At 45.0% G+C, this 16,469-nt stretch overlaps 1 protein-coding gene across 1 annotated transcript; it reads right to left on the bottom strand.

Annotated features, from left to right (window-relative positions):
• Positions 1 to 2,048: 2,048 nt before the first annotated feature.
• LOC101738261 (serine protease 3) lies at positions 2,049 to 16,258 on the bottom strand. The gene is made up of 8 exons (XM_004928925.4): positions 15,215 to 16,258; positions 8,862 to 8,907; positions 7,843 to 8,011; positions 6,802 to 6,968; positions 6,006 to 6,107; positions 5,219 to 5,364; positions 3,873 to 3,981; positions 2,049 to 2,469 (listed from the first exon to the last, which is right to left on the bottom strand). Exons 1-8 carry the CDS (start codon positions 15,263 to 15,265, stop codon positions 2,138 to 2,140), a joined length of 1,122 nt encoding a protein of 373 aa, XP_004928982.1. The 5' UTR covers positions 15,266 to 16,258; the 3' UTR covers positions 2,049 to 2,137.
• Positions 16,259 to 16,469: the final 211 nt, after the last annotated feature.

Raw genomic sequence — 16,469 nt, 5'->3', positions numbered from 1 at the left:
TATTACACGATGTTATTCCTTCACCGTGGAAGTCAATCGTGAACGTTTGTTGAGTACGTATTTCATTAGAAAAATTGGTATCCGCCTGAGATTCGAACACCGGTGCATCGCTCAACACAAATGCACCGGACGTCTTACCCGTTAGGCCACGACGACTTCATGTCACAGAGACAAGTTTTCGGATTCATCTTATACCTTTAAACGAGCAATTCTTGTATGTATATATATAATCTGAATCTCGGAAACGGCTACAACGATTTTCATAAAATTTAGTATACAGGGGATTTCGGGTGCGATAAATCGATCTAACTACGATTTATTTTCAGAAAATGTTGTTTTATTCGTGTTTTCAATAATCAACTTTATCGATAATCAACTTTATGACTCTTCCCGACATCTATTGGCGAATAATAATACTATTTTTATTGCTTTAAAGACACAACAAGATGGCGTTTTAAAAAAAAAGTCGAATAAGGCTCGGTCATCATCTAGTTATTCATAAGCCATTAATTTGACGTTTTAAACTATGAGGCACACAAACGACTAGTTTTTTTTCCGCCTGCCTATTCGCTGGTCTATCTATAGCCTGTTCACTAGCCTTTTTTTTCCATTGCTAAGATGGTGGACGAAGTTTTCCCATTGTTACTATAGCGCCACCCTAATTGGCTTCCTATCAGCGAACGTTTTTTAATACACTGAGATAGTTAGTACTCCTTAGTTCTAACCTCCATATAGTAAACATATAACTTACGTCATTTGATTTGACTTTGAAATACTTTTGACATAATTATTGAAACTACTAACGTATCTGGGTACATTATCATTCCTTTCCGTAGCTGTCTAGAATTTGCACTTTAAGTAAAATTAATTAGAACAAATGTAATCTAATTTACATTACATTATCAGATTAGTATTATCTATTATCAATAAGTAGAATATTAACCGTTAGATTAATCTTTCGACATCAATTTAAATACTTCCTGCGATTGTTTCAGGTTATCGTGCAAATTATGTAAGATTGTAAAATGATTATTTCAGTGATAAGACATTTATATTTGTAAAAATTCGTGTTCATAATAAATCATGATTTTTAGCTTAGAACATATTGTTACACCGGTAAAAGTAACGCCATCTATCGCCGAATAGTCAAACGAATATCGAAGGATCTAGTAGCACCTAGAATGCTCGAGAAGTACAACGCAGTCTATTGACAGATAGCGGAAACTACTACTAGAGATGTGTGGAATATTCTCGATAATTCTAGGGTATCGACTATAGAAGCGTTGGAGGGATGGCACGCAGTTAGTCAGTAATCGGAACTACTCGAAGCGAAACAGCGAACGGATCACCTGAAGCGAAGTCGAACAAGCGAATTGAGAGCTTTAAAGTATTTGTTGAGTGTCTCAAGACGAAAGTCTTTAAATAAAACCAGTGTGTGTTGCCAGTGATGACATGTGGCATCGAGACGTGGTCGCTCACAATGGGCCTTGTGAGAAAGCTCAAGATCACCCAAAGAGCAATGGAAAGAGCTATGCTCGGAGTTTCCCTGCGAGATCAAATCAGAAATGAGGAGATTCGCAGGAAAACCGTGTTAACCGACATAGCCCAAAGGATTGCGACGTTGAACTGTCAGTCGGCAGGACACATTGCTCGTAGAACGGATGGCCGTTGGGGCCAGAAAGTTCTTGAGTGGAGACCGCGTACCGGAAGACGTAGCGTGGGAGGCCTCCCACACGATGGACCGACGATCTATCGAGGTTCGCGGGGATCCACTGGATGCAGACAGCACAGGCCCGGTCTTTGTGGCGAGACTTGGGGTAGGCCTATGTTCAGCAGTGGACGTCTGTGGGCTGATAAGAATAATAAGAAGAAGAGCTCACCTACTCGTCCGATAACGCTGACATAGCCTCTCAAACCTATCAACATAGGTAGGAAAAAAAATGCAACGGCTATAAAGCGTTTGTGGGGCCAAAATGAATGATTGATGATGATGATGATGATTGATGACAATGATGATGATAAATATTCAACAATTAAATTCACAAAACTAGAATTATAATTTATATTCCACTAAAATTCTACAAAAAAAATTGTTCAACATTCATCAAAAAGTCAAATTGTTTTTGAATATTACTATTCAAAAAGCGGTGCCGAAGTTTCGGTATCTGGTTTCTGGGGTCTCGGGTGTTTCTGTTGTGTAAGGTGCTTCTGTTATCTCGGGTGCTTCTGTGGTCACGGGTGCTTCTGTTGCGTCGGGTGCTTCAGTTGTGTTGGGTGCTTCTGTTGCGCCGGGTGCTTCTGTGGTCACGGGTGCTTCTGTGGCCTCGGGAGCTTCTGTTGTCACAGGCGCTTCTGTTGCGCCGGGTGTTTCTGTTGTCTCAGGTGCTTGTGTTGTGCTCGATGTCCAATCGAAATCTAAACCGGTGACCGTCTTAAACCAGTCGAGGTAGTGGCCGGGCCGGATAAAACCTGATAAACCAAAGATATAGTTTAGTTACTGTTGCGTTATGGTAATTAAGCGTGGACTGTAGCATTTATATGAAATATTTATTGACCCTTTATATTACAAATTAACGACTTACTAAAAGACAATTATAAAATTGATGTGTGAGCATTTTGGCGGCTGAATTTGAAAGAGATTTAGTGTTATGGCGGACATCGGTCGCTGACATTTTTACGTTCAGAAATTGAACAATTACACTATCTTTAATTCAATAAATATATGTTTATTTATATTATTTATTGCCCAGATGTGTGGACGAGCTCACGGCCCACCTGGTGTTAAGTGGTCACCGGAGCCCATTGACATCAACAGCGTAAATGCCGCCACCCACCTTGAGATACGAGTTTGAAGTATTAGTTATTACAGTACAACGGCTGCCCCATCCTTCAAACCGCAACGCATTACTGCTTCATGATAGAAATAGGCAGGGTGGTGGTACCTACCCGTGCGGACTCGCAGCACCCTCAGTTCGAGACGCCTATGTTTGCGCCTATGTATGTAGATGCATTAGAAAATTGGATGTAGGTCTTTTACGATAGAAGTTGACGCTTTTAGTGGGGATACCTTTGAGAAAGCGCGTTTCTATCATATAAGCTTTTTTATTAATAAACAATCTTATTCATATTAATCGAACATTATAATTCACTTCTAATGATCGTATAGCTTTTAAACCCGCCCATACGCGGATGGTGGAATATTAAATCATCTAGACAGGAATAACTACTAAGAACTTGCTTGTACTAATTTAATAAATAATTTGGAAGATAATGTTTCCTTTATTATATACTAGCGACCCGCCCTCGCTTCGCTTCGGAAACATTAAAACACACATGAAACCAAAAAAATAATATAAAAAAAAAATTAAAAAAAGTAGCCTATGTTCATCAGGGACAATGTCGGCTTCTAATGGAAAAAGAATTTTTCAAATCGGTCCAGTAGTTTCGGAGCCTATTCGAAACAAACAAACAAACAAATCTTTCCTCTTTATAATATTAGTATAGATTTCCTGTATGTAACGTGATGTTTTTTTTTTCTACCTAAGCTGATGGTCTAGAGAGACCACATAAACGTCACCGGGCTAGTAGCTGAGCTTACGGGGCTCAAGCCTGACGATGTTGCTAACACGAACCCCAGCAAGAGCCGTGTTTCGCAGAATGTACCACCGGATCGGAAACGCGACCCACTGAGAAGATCCGGCGAGAAACTCAGTGGGCTGTGTCTGAGGGTTAATTTACTCGCCGAGCTCTTCGTCGCAAGCGACGGGTTCGACGAGAACGATGACCGGGAGATGTTGTTATAAATCTCGGAGCCGGGTGATTCTTGGTCGAATGATCGGCCAAACGCTAATTAAGATAAATAAATGCTTTACCTGCAGGTATATCCACGTGGCAGCCTTCGCTGGACACGAACGAAGTGACTCCTACTTGTGTGATTTGGCCGTCTTCATCGATCACTGTCAGAGGACCACCGCTGTCACCCTATTTAATAGAAATGGAAAAGGAAATAATTCATTCAATTCATCATTTTGATCAGTCCTTCGCAGCATTAGGCGTTATGAGATCAATGAACTCTTTTTTTGTTAATAATTTCATTTTATTATTACTTCTAAATTACATCCCCGTTCATATAAATGTTTCTAAGTCAACGGCTCTCAAACACATTGTCCCCAGATACTGATGTGTCGCAAGTCGCTGTCAAGTGTGTCGCGAAACCCAAATAAGATGTCGCGTCTATGGAATATATTTAGGGTAAATAAAATTGATTGCTAGATGTTCTACGTTTTATAAATTAATTATGTACCCATACTTCCATAACTAATGTTTATAAATGGTTCTTTTTTAATGAGAGTGGATAAAACCTATCGTATGGCCAATTATAAAAGGTAACATAAAAGCAAAAGTCAAAAATAAAAAAAGAAGACTATCGCCGACCGCAGCGCACGCGTTGTACACGCACACGCCGCTTGTTTTGTCACCTATATATTTTTTGGACTCTTATTAATTTTCTATTATACGAACTCTTACTGACGATCATATTCGTCGTTGCGCGAGTGGTATACCAGTTTTATGGACAAATCATTTAGAAGAGTGCTGTCAAGTCATCAGGCCAGCCGCCGCCATTACGCGTCGTCCAGCAGTGTCGTTGAATTCTGCAGCCAGTAAGAAGCTAGCGACGGGTTGGCAGGTACCTCTACTCCTCATAACCTAGCCTCGGCCTGCCCCTCTTTTTGTGCATCTTTAGCGATACTCGCCCCCGCAAAAACTTCCTTTCAAAAACATTGAACCAGCGCACCGCCGTGGTGAAAATTTGTAAACAGTTTTTCCCACTAAATGTGAAAGCGTGTTTATTTATTTCTTTTTGTGTTTGTTTGCCTTTCCTTCACTTCAAAACGAAGCTATGGATTGATATGATTTTTTAAAGTGGTAGTTTTATATCAGGAGAGTGACATTGGCGACATTTTATTATTTACATAAATGGTATGTTAGTGAGTTGACGAATCAAAAGGTTTGAGAGCCACTGTCCTAGGCGATCAAAATGATATATTGATTTCTAAAATAAATTAATTCGTCACTGTGATGCAGTTTCCACCGGCCAGCTCTATCGTCTCAGTCTCACGACATAAAGTTTCTCATCCCGACTTGCATATTGAAATGACGTCACAACAGATGACGTCAGTCTGTCTGCTCTACTGCAGAAGAATACGTGAGATCGTACCTGGCAAGTGGACTGCGTGGTGTCGTTGTAACCAAGCGTGCAAATGGTGGAGGGCTGAATGGTGGGACTGAAGTTGTAGGCCACCATACAACGCAGATTCGATATTCCGTTCAAGAACACCCAGTTCAGGTTCTCCGGAGATGCGCCTGTGCAAACGATATACTGTGTGCTTAGTACGAGTTTTTGAACGTTCTCGATAACGTAAAAGTTAACTCAAATTTGTATGCAGTTGGAACAGCGCCCCTAGCGGCAAACGTTCGCAAATTTTCCAACTCCATACAAATTTGAGTTAGCTTTTACGCTATCGTGAACGTTAAAACACTAGCACTAAGCACACTGATGTAAGTACTTAGAATACGGCCAGGAACTATTACCGGCCCAGCAGTAAGTGCATCTAACTGACCGAGGGTCGTGAGTTCGATTCCCACATCGGGCAAACAATGTGTGAGGGCCAGGTGACCTTACGTGACTTGACCTCGATTATACCCATCATGAACTTTATGAACTTAGCGTCTATGGTCTCTGTCTATCACCATAGGCCCATCCTGATAACGAAGAGAATGCCTCCCTCTTGAAGCACAAGGTTGAAGCCCCTATTGTGTTGTGAAGCGGCGGTTCCACCTATTCCACCGTTACCCGCAACGGTTTCGTGGTAGAAGGAAGAAGGATTTTGGCACCAACCCACTAAGCCAAAAGGTTCACAAATGCCCAATATACAACCAGTAGTGTTTGTAAAAACCGATAAACAAAATAAACCATTTTCACAATTAGAAGGGAAGATGCTTACTTCCGGTCCAGGTGCGGCCCCATCCGCTGGCGACAAGTCTGACATTGTCGTAATTACGATCTTTATCCGCGGATCTCTGCAGTCTGATTGGCTGAATGTAATCTGGAAAAGGATATCATTGATCAAAACGCAGCCCGCCTCAAAGTGCTTAAGACCGGCTTCAAACATAAGGTGTTGGAGTTATCCCAACAAAGCCGCCAAGCGCGGTTCGGCATTTTCAATATTAAGAAGCTATACAGCTGGGTCAAGTACGAACCAGTCAAGAAATAGAAATGAAGGATAAAACTAGGTTTGACGTTATGCTCATTCTCACACTCTTCTTTTTACTGGTGGTAGGACCTCTTGTGAGTCCGCACGGGTAGGTACCACCGCCCCGCCTATTTTTGCCGTGAAGCAGTAATGCGTTTCGGTCTGCAGGGTGGGGCAGCCGTTGTAACTATACTGAGACCTTAGAACTCATACCTCAAGGTGGGTGGCGTATTTACGTTGTAGATTTCTATGGGTTCCAGTAACTACTTAACACCAGGTGGGCTGTGAGCTCGTCCACCCGTATAAGCAATTAAAAAATCAAAAAATCATAAACATCATCCTCCAACCAAATAACTAAATAAGAAAAGTATCATGGGACTCTCTCTGGCTCGGTAGTGCGATGACTTCCGAATGGTGGTCAGTAAGTGGTGGATGAGGAAAGCCGAAGACCGAGCCCAGTGGTGTGGATTGGGAGTGGCCTATGTCCAACTGCGGACGACTGTGGACTGGTGATTATGATGATGAAATAACAAAATTAAATACCAACCATTAAACTCTAGTTTTCTACCAAAGTCTATTAGACCAATATCATGAGGCTGCACTACGTTCAAATTTTCGCTGTACTCAGGATGATTTATGTACTTAGTGGTCTCGAAAAGCAAGCCGGGACGGGTCAGGTTCACTGCTCCAGCTCGGACGATGATTGTTACACGCCTGGAGAAATCAATGATAAACACGAATCAATCAAAAGCTGTCATTACAAGTTGTAGTGGCGTAAAAGGATAAGATGCCACGTTTAATTGTATCAAACGTTGCGACTACGCTAAAAAACAAGAAACACGCACTAAGCCGTGCACGTAGCACTGCCCGTGGAATAAAAAAACGGTAACAGCTGGTTGTCGTATACATTGCAAGCCTACACGTGTAAGTGCTACCATTCCGTAGGCACTATCCTCTGAGTCTCTCGCCGGATCTTCTCAGTGGCTCGCGATTCTGATCCAGCGGTAGGTTCTGCGAAGCTATTGCTAAGGCTAGTATCAGCAAACTCTCTCAGGCTGAGCCCGTGAGCTCACCTACCTGTCCGCGAGAATCAGCAATAACCCCTTAGGCTACCAGCTCATAGGTAGGACAAAAAAGTGCCCCCATCCCGGCTATTTCTGCCACAAAGCAGTGGTTGTACCTTATAAATCGAATAAATAATGTTACCACCTTTTTTTCCCTACTTATGCTTATAGGCTATTTCAGCTTCTCCTAGTAAGAGCAGTTCTGCACAGAATCTACCACCGGATCGGAAACGCGACCCACTGAGAAGATCCGGCGAGAAACTCAGTGGGCTGTGTCTGTGGGTTAATTTACTCGTCGAGCCCCTTCGTCGCACTCGACGGGTTCAGCGAGGACGGTGATCGGAAACTACCACCAATTACCATGCCGCGCCTTGTTCTATTTATCTAGAGCAGTGTACGGTGAGCAGAGGGGGTAAATATAACCAATGACAGCTTATATTACATGGCCATGATTAAAATGTTCTTCAAGGAAAAATACCCGTTATAATATTAACTCTGTAATATTGCTTGGAGAAGATACTCACAAACCGGTGCAGTGAGCAGCTGTAAGCCCCCAGTTGCTATGAATGATGGTGGCTCCGCAGGCGTTGACTCCTCCCACAGTACTGACCATACGAATCGAGAGCTGGTAAGGGAACTGGCCTTCACTCGCCTCCCATCCTGATACAATTCTAGAACCCGGCAGGGAACGCTCTGAAAGTTTTATTAAAAATCTGTAATCTTTATTTCCGAAATCCATTCACGTGATACGATTATAGAGCTCTGTTCAAATTTCACAGTCAGATACACACTTTTACTAAAGAAATGTACCTATCGCAAAAGTACGTAGGTATTTTTCCGTATTTAAGTTATAGAATAACAACATATTGTCTTCTTCTTTGTGTCGCGAAGTCGTCAGGCGTTCCGGTTTGAATGGTAGCCTCATGATCCAAATTCGTAGCAGGATGGCGGTACCTGTGTGGCTTAAAATACGTCCTACCACCAATTATTTCTACTCATTTTTGGCAAATAAGCATACCCGTTTAATGGAACGCGTCATAAGCCCTATCCTGGTAATGCCAAGCACACTGCGCCGCCATCCGAGAAGGACACCGTTTAAGTCACGCTTGCAGGACATTTTGTAGTATATAGTAAAGATCGCGGAACGGAGTTAATTCCAAAATATAATAGAATGGTTCACATGTGATACACGAATCAAAGTCGTTTCATAGTTCTAGAGGCTGAAGCAGATCAAAACTTCAAGCTCCCGGCTAGAGTCAATAATATTCTTGTGGATTCACAACACATCCGTGCCCAACTATGACGGTATTTAAAAACAGATTAACGTAATTATACCCAATTAACGATTGATAAAATCTATAGTCGAATAGCAGAAGCGAATATCAAAAGAGCTAGTAAAACCGAGAACCACTCGAGTAGTGCAACGCCATCTAGGTTGGGCGGCTGTTTTACTGTAGTAATTGATACTTCGAACACGTATCTCAAGGTGGGTGGCGGCATTTATCTTATTGATGTCCGTAAGCTAAAACTTACTAAAACTTACCGCGAGCGATTTCAGGGAAAGTGAAATCGGTGTCGTCGGCGAGCGCCTGAAAGAGTCATCGTCTTAATGTTTTTAAAATGCCCAGCATCACGATTTTTAAAACAAAAAATATGCTAAGTCACTGACCGGTGTTGTTTGGCAGTTTGCCGAGATTAAAAAATCAATGACGGGCGGCCACTTTCCTATGGCACTCCGTTAGAAATGGTAAGCACTCAACATTAGTTGGTCCTAATACACACAAACTAATTTTGTGGCTTCAATTTATCCGCCCTAATATTTCCGATCTTTTCAATACTGCAGTTTTCATGGTCACAGTCAGTTATAAGTAAAAGCTGTCTTCATTGCCTTTACGTTTGGCGGAACCCGTTTAAAATACTTTATTAAGTGAATCATCTATGTATGTATATTCGAGGTTTACCAGACAGTTGCTAACTCAAAGACGAAAAAACCCGAACTCGCCAAAGAAACAAACAAAAATCTGAGATAACAATTAATTTTCTTTTGTATGTAAGTACCTTTGAACGACACGTAATACATTTTCCTGTATTCGCCAGTATCAGAGATAATTACTTACAACAGCCTATACAATTTTGCATCTGGTTTTGTGCACTGGATGAATCAAGGCCCGTGTGATTTTTAAAGAGCGGAGTTTGATTTATTTTTACCCACTTTTTAATATCGAACGCATAACTGAGAGAAATAGACAGAAAGGCAATATTTATTCATGCTGCCTAAGCTATGATTAATCAAATGTATAAATCTATTGAACAATTGCGAGAATTGCAAAAAAACAACGCCTTGAAACGTGAATAGCCATTGTATCAAGTTTCAATTCTGACAAAGTACATGTAAATGCATATAACGCGTTCAAGGAGACATACAGCCGACAGAAGCACCCGCCGCCTGCGGACGTGCTCACCGACCACTCAATCGCCCGGCCATTGTTCGCCTGGTTTTATTGTTAGCCCGGCCTTTGTTCACCCGGCTTTTGTTCGTGGCACATCTGCCGACAAAGTGTGTTCCTGGAAGTGTTTGTTTTTTTTTGGTTTATTTTGTTGTTTCCTTTTTTTTGTTGTTCTTTCTTTTTCCTGCAGTAATTGTGCCGCATCGCCACCTGTGTTCAATCGAACCGCTAAGTACCGAGAAGTTGGGGCCTCGCCGCAAGGCGAGTGTGTTTAAGACCCGGGACAGCCCCACCTGGGTCAGACATCATGGAAGCTTTATTTTCAGAATTCCTCCGACTTCTGAGTTTCTGGCTTTCAAGGCCGATCACGCCGTGAGCCCTCTCGCGGATTCCGCCGTGCTCGTCGCTCCCGCGTCGTACACCGCAGCGTCCGCCATGCCTGCCGCTCCCGCGTCGCCTATACTAGTGGGTAAAACTGCTGCGTCGTCCGCCGTGGCCGCTGCTCCCCTGGCGCGATCATCCGCGGGTTCCGTAGGGTCCGACGGACGTCCTGCATCTGCCCGTAGGTCGCCTGCTCCCGAGCCTGCTGCCTTCTCGTCCTCCGACTCTGACTCAGACATGGAGGTCGACCTCGCCCCCGCCTCATCGACGGATGGATTCACCCTGGTACAAAAGGGTAAGAAGCGCGCTGCGGAGTCCCGAGCTCCCGCGGCCGCTAAAATTATTAAAGCCGCGAACGCGTCGCGCCCTCGCCCTCTGACTCCCGTCGCTCCCCCTGCCCGTGCCACACCGTCGCCGCGTCCAGTGGCACAAAATAAAACTCAGACCCCTCCCCCGGTAATCCTTCAAGAGAAGGCAGCTTGGGACCGAGTTTCCCTGGCCCTTCAGGCCAAAAAAAATAATTTTATCAGCGCCCGTAACCTCGCGAACGGGATTCAAATTAAGTTAACGACACCCGATGACCATAGGGCCCTCTCAATCTACCTCCGAAAGGAGCGTATAAGTTTCCACACTTATACGCTTCAGGAGGAGCGTGAGCTTCGCGCGGTCATACGCGGCATCCCAAAGGAATTAGATGCCGATCTCGTCAAGGCCGACCTTCTAGAACAAGGTCTGCCGGTCAATTCCGTGCACCGCATGCACACAGGACGCGGGAGGGAGCCATACAATATGGTTCTCGTCGCTCTCCAGCCTACCCCCGAGGGCAAACAAATTTTCAACGTACGAACAGTCTGTAGGCTTTCCGGAATAACCGTCGAAACCCCCCATAAAAAAGGCACTCCGAGCCAGTGCCATAACTGTCAGTTGTACGGGCACTCTTCCCGTAATTGCCACGCGCGCCCCCGATGCGTCAAGTGTTTGGGCGATCACGCCACGAGCCTTTGCACTCGCGATCAAAAAACCGCTACGGAACCGCCTAGCTGCGTCCTGTGCCGAACACAGGGTCACCCCGCGAATTACCGTGGTTGCCCCCGAGCCCCTAAAATAAATCGCCGGGTCGCCCGCCAAAACCGCCTCCGAGCTTTCGGCCCAGACATCAAAGCCACGGCACCCTCTGTGCCGAAGGCTAAGCCTGCTTTCGTGCCGGCGTCGGTGCCCAGCGTCTCGGCCTGGGCTAAACCGTTGCCGTTCACGAACACGGCTACAGCTCTCTCCCCCGCGACTCGTCCCACCCCCGCGATACGTCCCTCCCCCGCGACTCGTTCCTCCCCCGCGACCTGCCCTCCGACCGCGTCCGATAATCTCGCTCTAGCGATCGACTTTTTTCAGTCGATCAACTTTGATCGCGTTAATGCTTTGGGCGACGCCATTCGCGCCGCCTCCACTGCACAACACTTCATCGCCGTTGTGCAAGAATACGCTGACGTATACGCGTCGTTAAATACGTACGTCCTCCCCTCACTCCGCCGGTAATCAATGGCGTACATAAGTAGAATCAAGCCCCTATCCGTAACGATAGGATTTTTTAACGCTTACGGTCTCGCAAATCAACGTGATCAGGTTTGTGATTTTTTGCGTGACCATCAAATTGACATCTTTTTGGTGCAGGAGACCCTGCTTAAGCCCGCGCGCCGCGACCCTAAAATCGCGAACTACAACATGGTTAGGAACGACAGGCTCACTGCTCGTGGTGGTGGTACCGTCATTTACTATAGAAGAGCCCTGCATTGCGTCCCACTCGACCCCCCCGCGCTTTCTAACATCGAAGCATCAGTATGCCGAATCTCACTGACTGGACACGCGCCGATCGTTATCGCGTCCGTTTATCTTCCAAAGGATAAAATTGTTCTAAGTAGTGATATTGAGGCGCTGCTCGGCATGGGAAGCTCTGTCATTCTGGCGGGTGACCTAAATTGTAAACACGTCAGGTGGAACTCTCACACCTCAACCCCTAATGGCAGGCGCCTCGACGCGTTAGTCGATGATCTCGCCTTCGATATCGTCGCTCCGCTGACCCCGACTCACTACCCGCTAAATATCGCGCATCGCCCGGATATACTCGACATAGCGTTATTAAAAAACGTAACTCTGCGCTTAAATTCGATTGAAGTAGTTTCAGAGTTAGATTCAGACCATCGTCCCGTCATTATGAAGCTCGGTCGCGCTCCCGATTCCGTTCCCGTCACGAGGACTGTGGTGGATTGGCACACGCTGGGCATCAGCCTTGCTGAATCTGATCCACCATCGCTTCTGTTTAGTCCGGACTCTATCCCGTCTCCTCAGGATACTGCTGAAGCCATAGACATCGTAACGTCACACATCACCTCGACATTAGATAGGTCATCGAAGCAAGTTGTAGCGGAGGACTTCCTTCACCGCTTCAAATTGCCCGATGATATTAGGGAACTCCTTAGAGCTAAGAACGCCTCGATCCGTGCGTACGATAGGTATCCTACCGCGGAAAATCGTATTCGAATGCGTGCCCTACAACGCGACGTAAAGTCTCGCATCACCGAAGTCCGAGATGCCAGATGGTCTGATTTCTTAGAAGGACTCGCGCCCTCTCAAAGGTCTTACTACCGCTTAGCTCGTACTCTCAAATCGGATACGGTAGTAACTATGCCCCCTCTCGTAGGCCCCTCAGGCCGACTCGCGGCGTTCGATGATGACGAAAAAGCAGAGCTGCTGGCCGATACATTGCAAGCCCAGTGCATGCCCAGCATTCAATCCGCGGACCCTGTTCATGTAGAATTAGTAGACAGTGAGGTAGAACGCAGAGCCTCCTTGCCACCCTTGGACGCGTTACTGCCCGTCACCTCAATGGAAGTTAAAGACCTGATCAAAGACCTACGTCCTCGCAAGGCTCCCGGTTCCGACGGTATATCTAACCGCGTTATTAAACTTTTACCCGTCCAACTCATCGTGATGTTGGCATCTATTTTCAATGCCGCTATGGCTAACTGTATCTTTCCCACGGTGTGGAAAGAAGCGGACGTTATCGGCATACACAAACCCGGTAAACCAAAAAATAATCCGACGAGTTATCGCCCGATTAGCCTCCTCATGTCTCTAGGCAAACTGTATGAGCGTCTGCTCTACAAACGCCTCAGAGACTTCGTCTCATCCAAGGGCATTCTCATCGATGAACAATTCGGATTCCGTTCAAATCACTCATGCGTACAACAGGTGCACCGCCTCACGGAGCACATTCTTGTGGGACTTAATCGACCAAAACCGTTATACACGGGAGCTCTCTTCTTCGACGTCGCAAAAGCGTTCGACAAAGTCTGGCACAACGGTTTGATTTTCAAACTATTCAACATGGGCGTGCCGGATAGTCTCGTGCTCATCATACGGGACTTCTTGTCGAACCGCTCTTTTCGATATCGAGTAGAGGGAACCCGCTCCTCCCCGCGACCACTCACGGCTGGAGTCCCGCAAGGCTCCGTTCTCTCACCGCTCCTATTTAGTTTATTTATTAATGATATTCCCCGGTCGCCGCCGACCCAGCTAGCCTTATTCGCTGACGACACAACCGTTTACTACTCAAGTAGAAACAAGTCCCTAATCGCGAGTAAACTCCAGAGCGCAGCGTTAGCCCTCGGACAGTGGTTCCGAAAATGGCGCATAGACATCAACCCGGCGAAAAGCACAGCAGTGTTATTTCAAAGGGGAAACTCACCGCTTATTTCCTCCCGCATTAGGAGGAGAAATATCACTCCGCCGATCACCCTCTTTGGCCAACCTATACCCTGGGTCAGGAAGGTTAAGTACCTGGGAGTCACCCTGGATGCATCCATGACATTCCGCCCACACATAAAAACAGTCCGCGACCGTGCCGCATTCATTCTCGGCAGACTCTATCCCATGATCTGTAAGCGGAGTAAAATGTCCCTTCGGAACAAGGTGACACTTTACAAAACTTGCATAAGGCCCATCATGACTTACGCGAGTGTGGTGTTCGCTCACGCGGCCCGCACACACATAGACACCCTCCAATCCCTACAATCCCGCTTTTGCAGGTTAGCCGTCGGGGCTCCGTGGTTCGTGAGGAACGTTGACCTACACGACGACCTGGGCCTTGAATCAATCCAGAAGTACATGAAGTCAGCGTCGGAACGGTACTTCGATAAGGCTATGCGTCATGATAATCGCCTTATCGTTGCCGCCGCTGACTACTCACCGAATCCTGATCATGCAGGAGCCAGTCACCGTCGACGCCCTAGACACGTCCTTACGGATCCATCAGATCCAATAACCTTTGCATTAGATGCCTTCAGCTCTAATACTAGGAGCAGGCTTAGGGACCCCAGTAACCGTACTCGTCGAACTCGACAAAGAGGTCGACGTGCAACCTAGCCCATGCATCAGCCCGCTGAGTTTCTCGCCGGATCTTCTCAGCGGGTCGCGATTCCGATCCGGTAGTAGATTCATTCGCGAAGCAATTGCTCTTGAGTTGTTGGGTCTCCTTCGGAGGCGCTCGGGCAGCTGTTAGCAAATCCCACCCCTCCTGGCTGAGCCTTTGCTCGCCCACCTGTCCTGGTGAAGCTGGAAAGGCCTTCGGGCCACCAGTAATCTCTCAATCATAAAAAAAAAGGAGACATACAAACATTACTTTTCATAAAAGCACCCTTAGTTTAATTATTCCCTATAACAAAATGATATAAAATAAACAGACTTTGAATTATTGGAGAGTTGGAATTATTGTTGTTTTAGTTCATTTCTGTCCGTTAAATAATGCACAAGCCACCTCTCGTGCTCCCTCACAACGATTGACTTCGCACGCAATGTAACACAACTATATTACATTGTCTGCCTGGGTAAAATGCGAATTTAGAATAATAACAATTTTTGAACATTATTATTGAGTGGTATCGTGTTGTTAATTACCAAAATCAACACTCTTGTTGTTTTCAAGAACAATTCTAAAACACGCGGCCTAAATACTATAGCTTGTTTGTTTCTTTATGACGTATTTATAATGTATAATGAATAAAACCGTATTTACCTGACCCCCGACGAACGCCACCAGAAATATCACAACAGTCCAGATTGCCATTTCAGTTACGACTGCACTATTGGTGTCATCTATTGCATTTATTACAAGTCAGATTTGTTAGATAACTGATCGATAATGATTATTACATGTAGAATAATTTCATTAATCCATCTTAATTACGTTTCGGTTTTTTTTATCATGAGATATCTCATGATAAAAAAATGAGTGCATGCTGTACACTCGTGGAACCTGCAGGTTGAGGTGATGCTTTCAGCATTATAGGGTTGTTTATTTGTATTTAAATCCCACAAGTAGACAAGGTCTACCACCGCTTATGTTATCGGCTCCCGTTATCACCACCCGGAGGTTACCTATCGCGGATTAAGCCCACGGAAGCGGGAAGCATCGACCCCCAAAGGTTTCAATATTTTGACTGATCAAATTTCTAGCAATGAACAAGCACATGTATTTGAATTAATTATGCATTATAACATTATTATTCTCTTCGAAAAACACACAATGAACGAAAGCTATGCATAATTTTCATAAAAATCAGCAGTTACATCAAATTTGTTCAGTCTCTGAGAGTCGTAAACATAATTACATCGACATTGCGTGCGTGCGGCGTGGTGCCGGCTCCGGGACAGCCCGAAGAGCCTCCTGGCCGCGATAGGGAGTCGCTATTGCTGCCCTATACTGAGGCACTGGAACGAAGTCCATGTTGGCTCAAGACCAGCCATGGTCGATGTAAAATAAATAAAATCTACTGCTTTTTTAATATTTTGTATTACTAACACTTCATATGGAATTTAATTCGGAAATAAAATTTATTATTATTAACGGTTTAAGCTTGTGTTTATTATTGCTGACATTTCGTATACTTTACAGTTTTCGTAGTTCTACACACGACTAGTTTTTTTTCCTACCTATTCGCTGATCTATCTATGGTCTATTCGCTAGCTCAGCAGGCTATTTCAGCTACGCGTGGACGGGTAGGTGAGCTCACGGGCTTAACCTGAGAAAATTTGTTAACACTAGTCCTAGCAAAATCAGTGCTTAGCAGAATCTACCAGCGGATTAGAAACGCGATCCACTGAGAATATCCGGCGAGAAACTCAGTGGGCTCGACGTCTTCATTTCAAGTCACTCTTTAAGCAGAGACATAAAATAATCACGATGGAGACCTATTCGTGTGCACTTACACTACGCCTTATTGGAGGACCTACGTAAATACTATAGATACGTATTTCTTCAGAAAAAGAAA

The sequence above is a fragment of the Bombyx mori genome, chromosome 16 (genome assembly GCF_030269925.1).
Source record: "Bombyx mori chromosome 16, ASM3026992v2".
Taxonomy (NCBI): Eukaryota; Metazoa; Arthropoda; class Insecta; order Lepidoptera; family Bombycidae; genus Bombyx; species Bombyx mori.
Note: the sequence above shows the minus strand (reverse complement) of the source record. Positions and strands in the feature narration are given on the sequence as shown.

Bases quoted from the DNA above. Each gene is read 5' to 3' on its own strand.
- LOC101738261 (XM_004928925.4), bottom strand. From the start codon at position 15,265: ATGGCAATCTGGACTGTTGTGATATTTCTGGTGGCGTTCGTCGGGGGT. The intron at 6,969-7,842 runs GTGAGTATCTTC...TGATTTCTCCAG, and splicing joins GCTGCTCACTGCACCGGTTT to GCGTGTAACAATCATCGTCC. The intron at 5,365-6,005 runs GTAAGCATCTTC...TCGTTTGCACAG, and splicing joins GGGCCGCACCTGGACCGGAA to GCGCATCTCCGGAGAACCTG.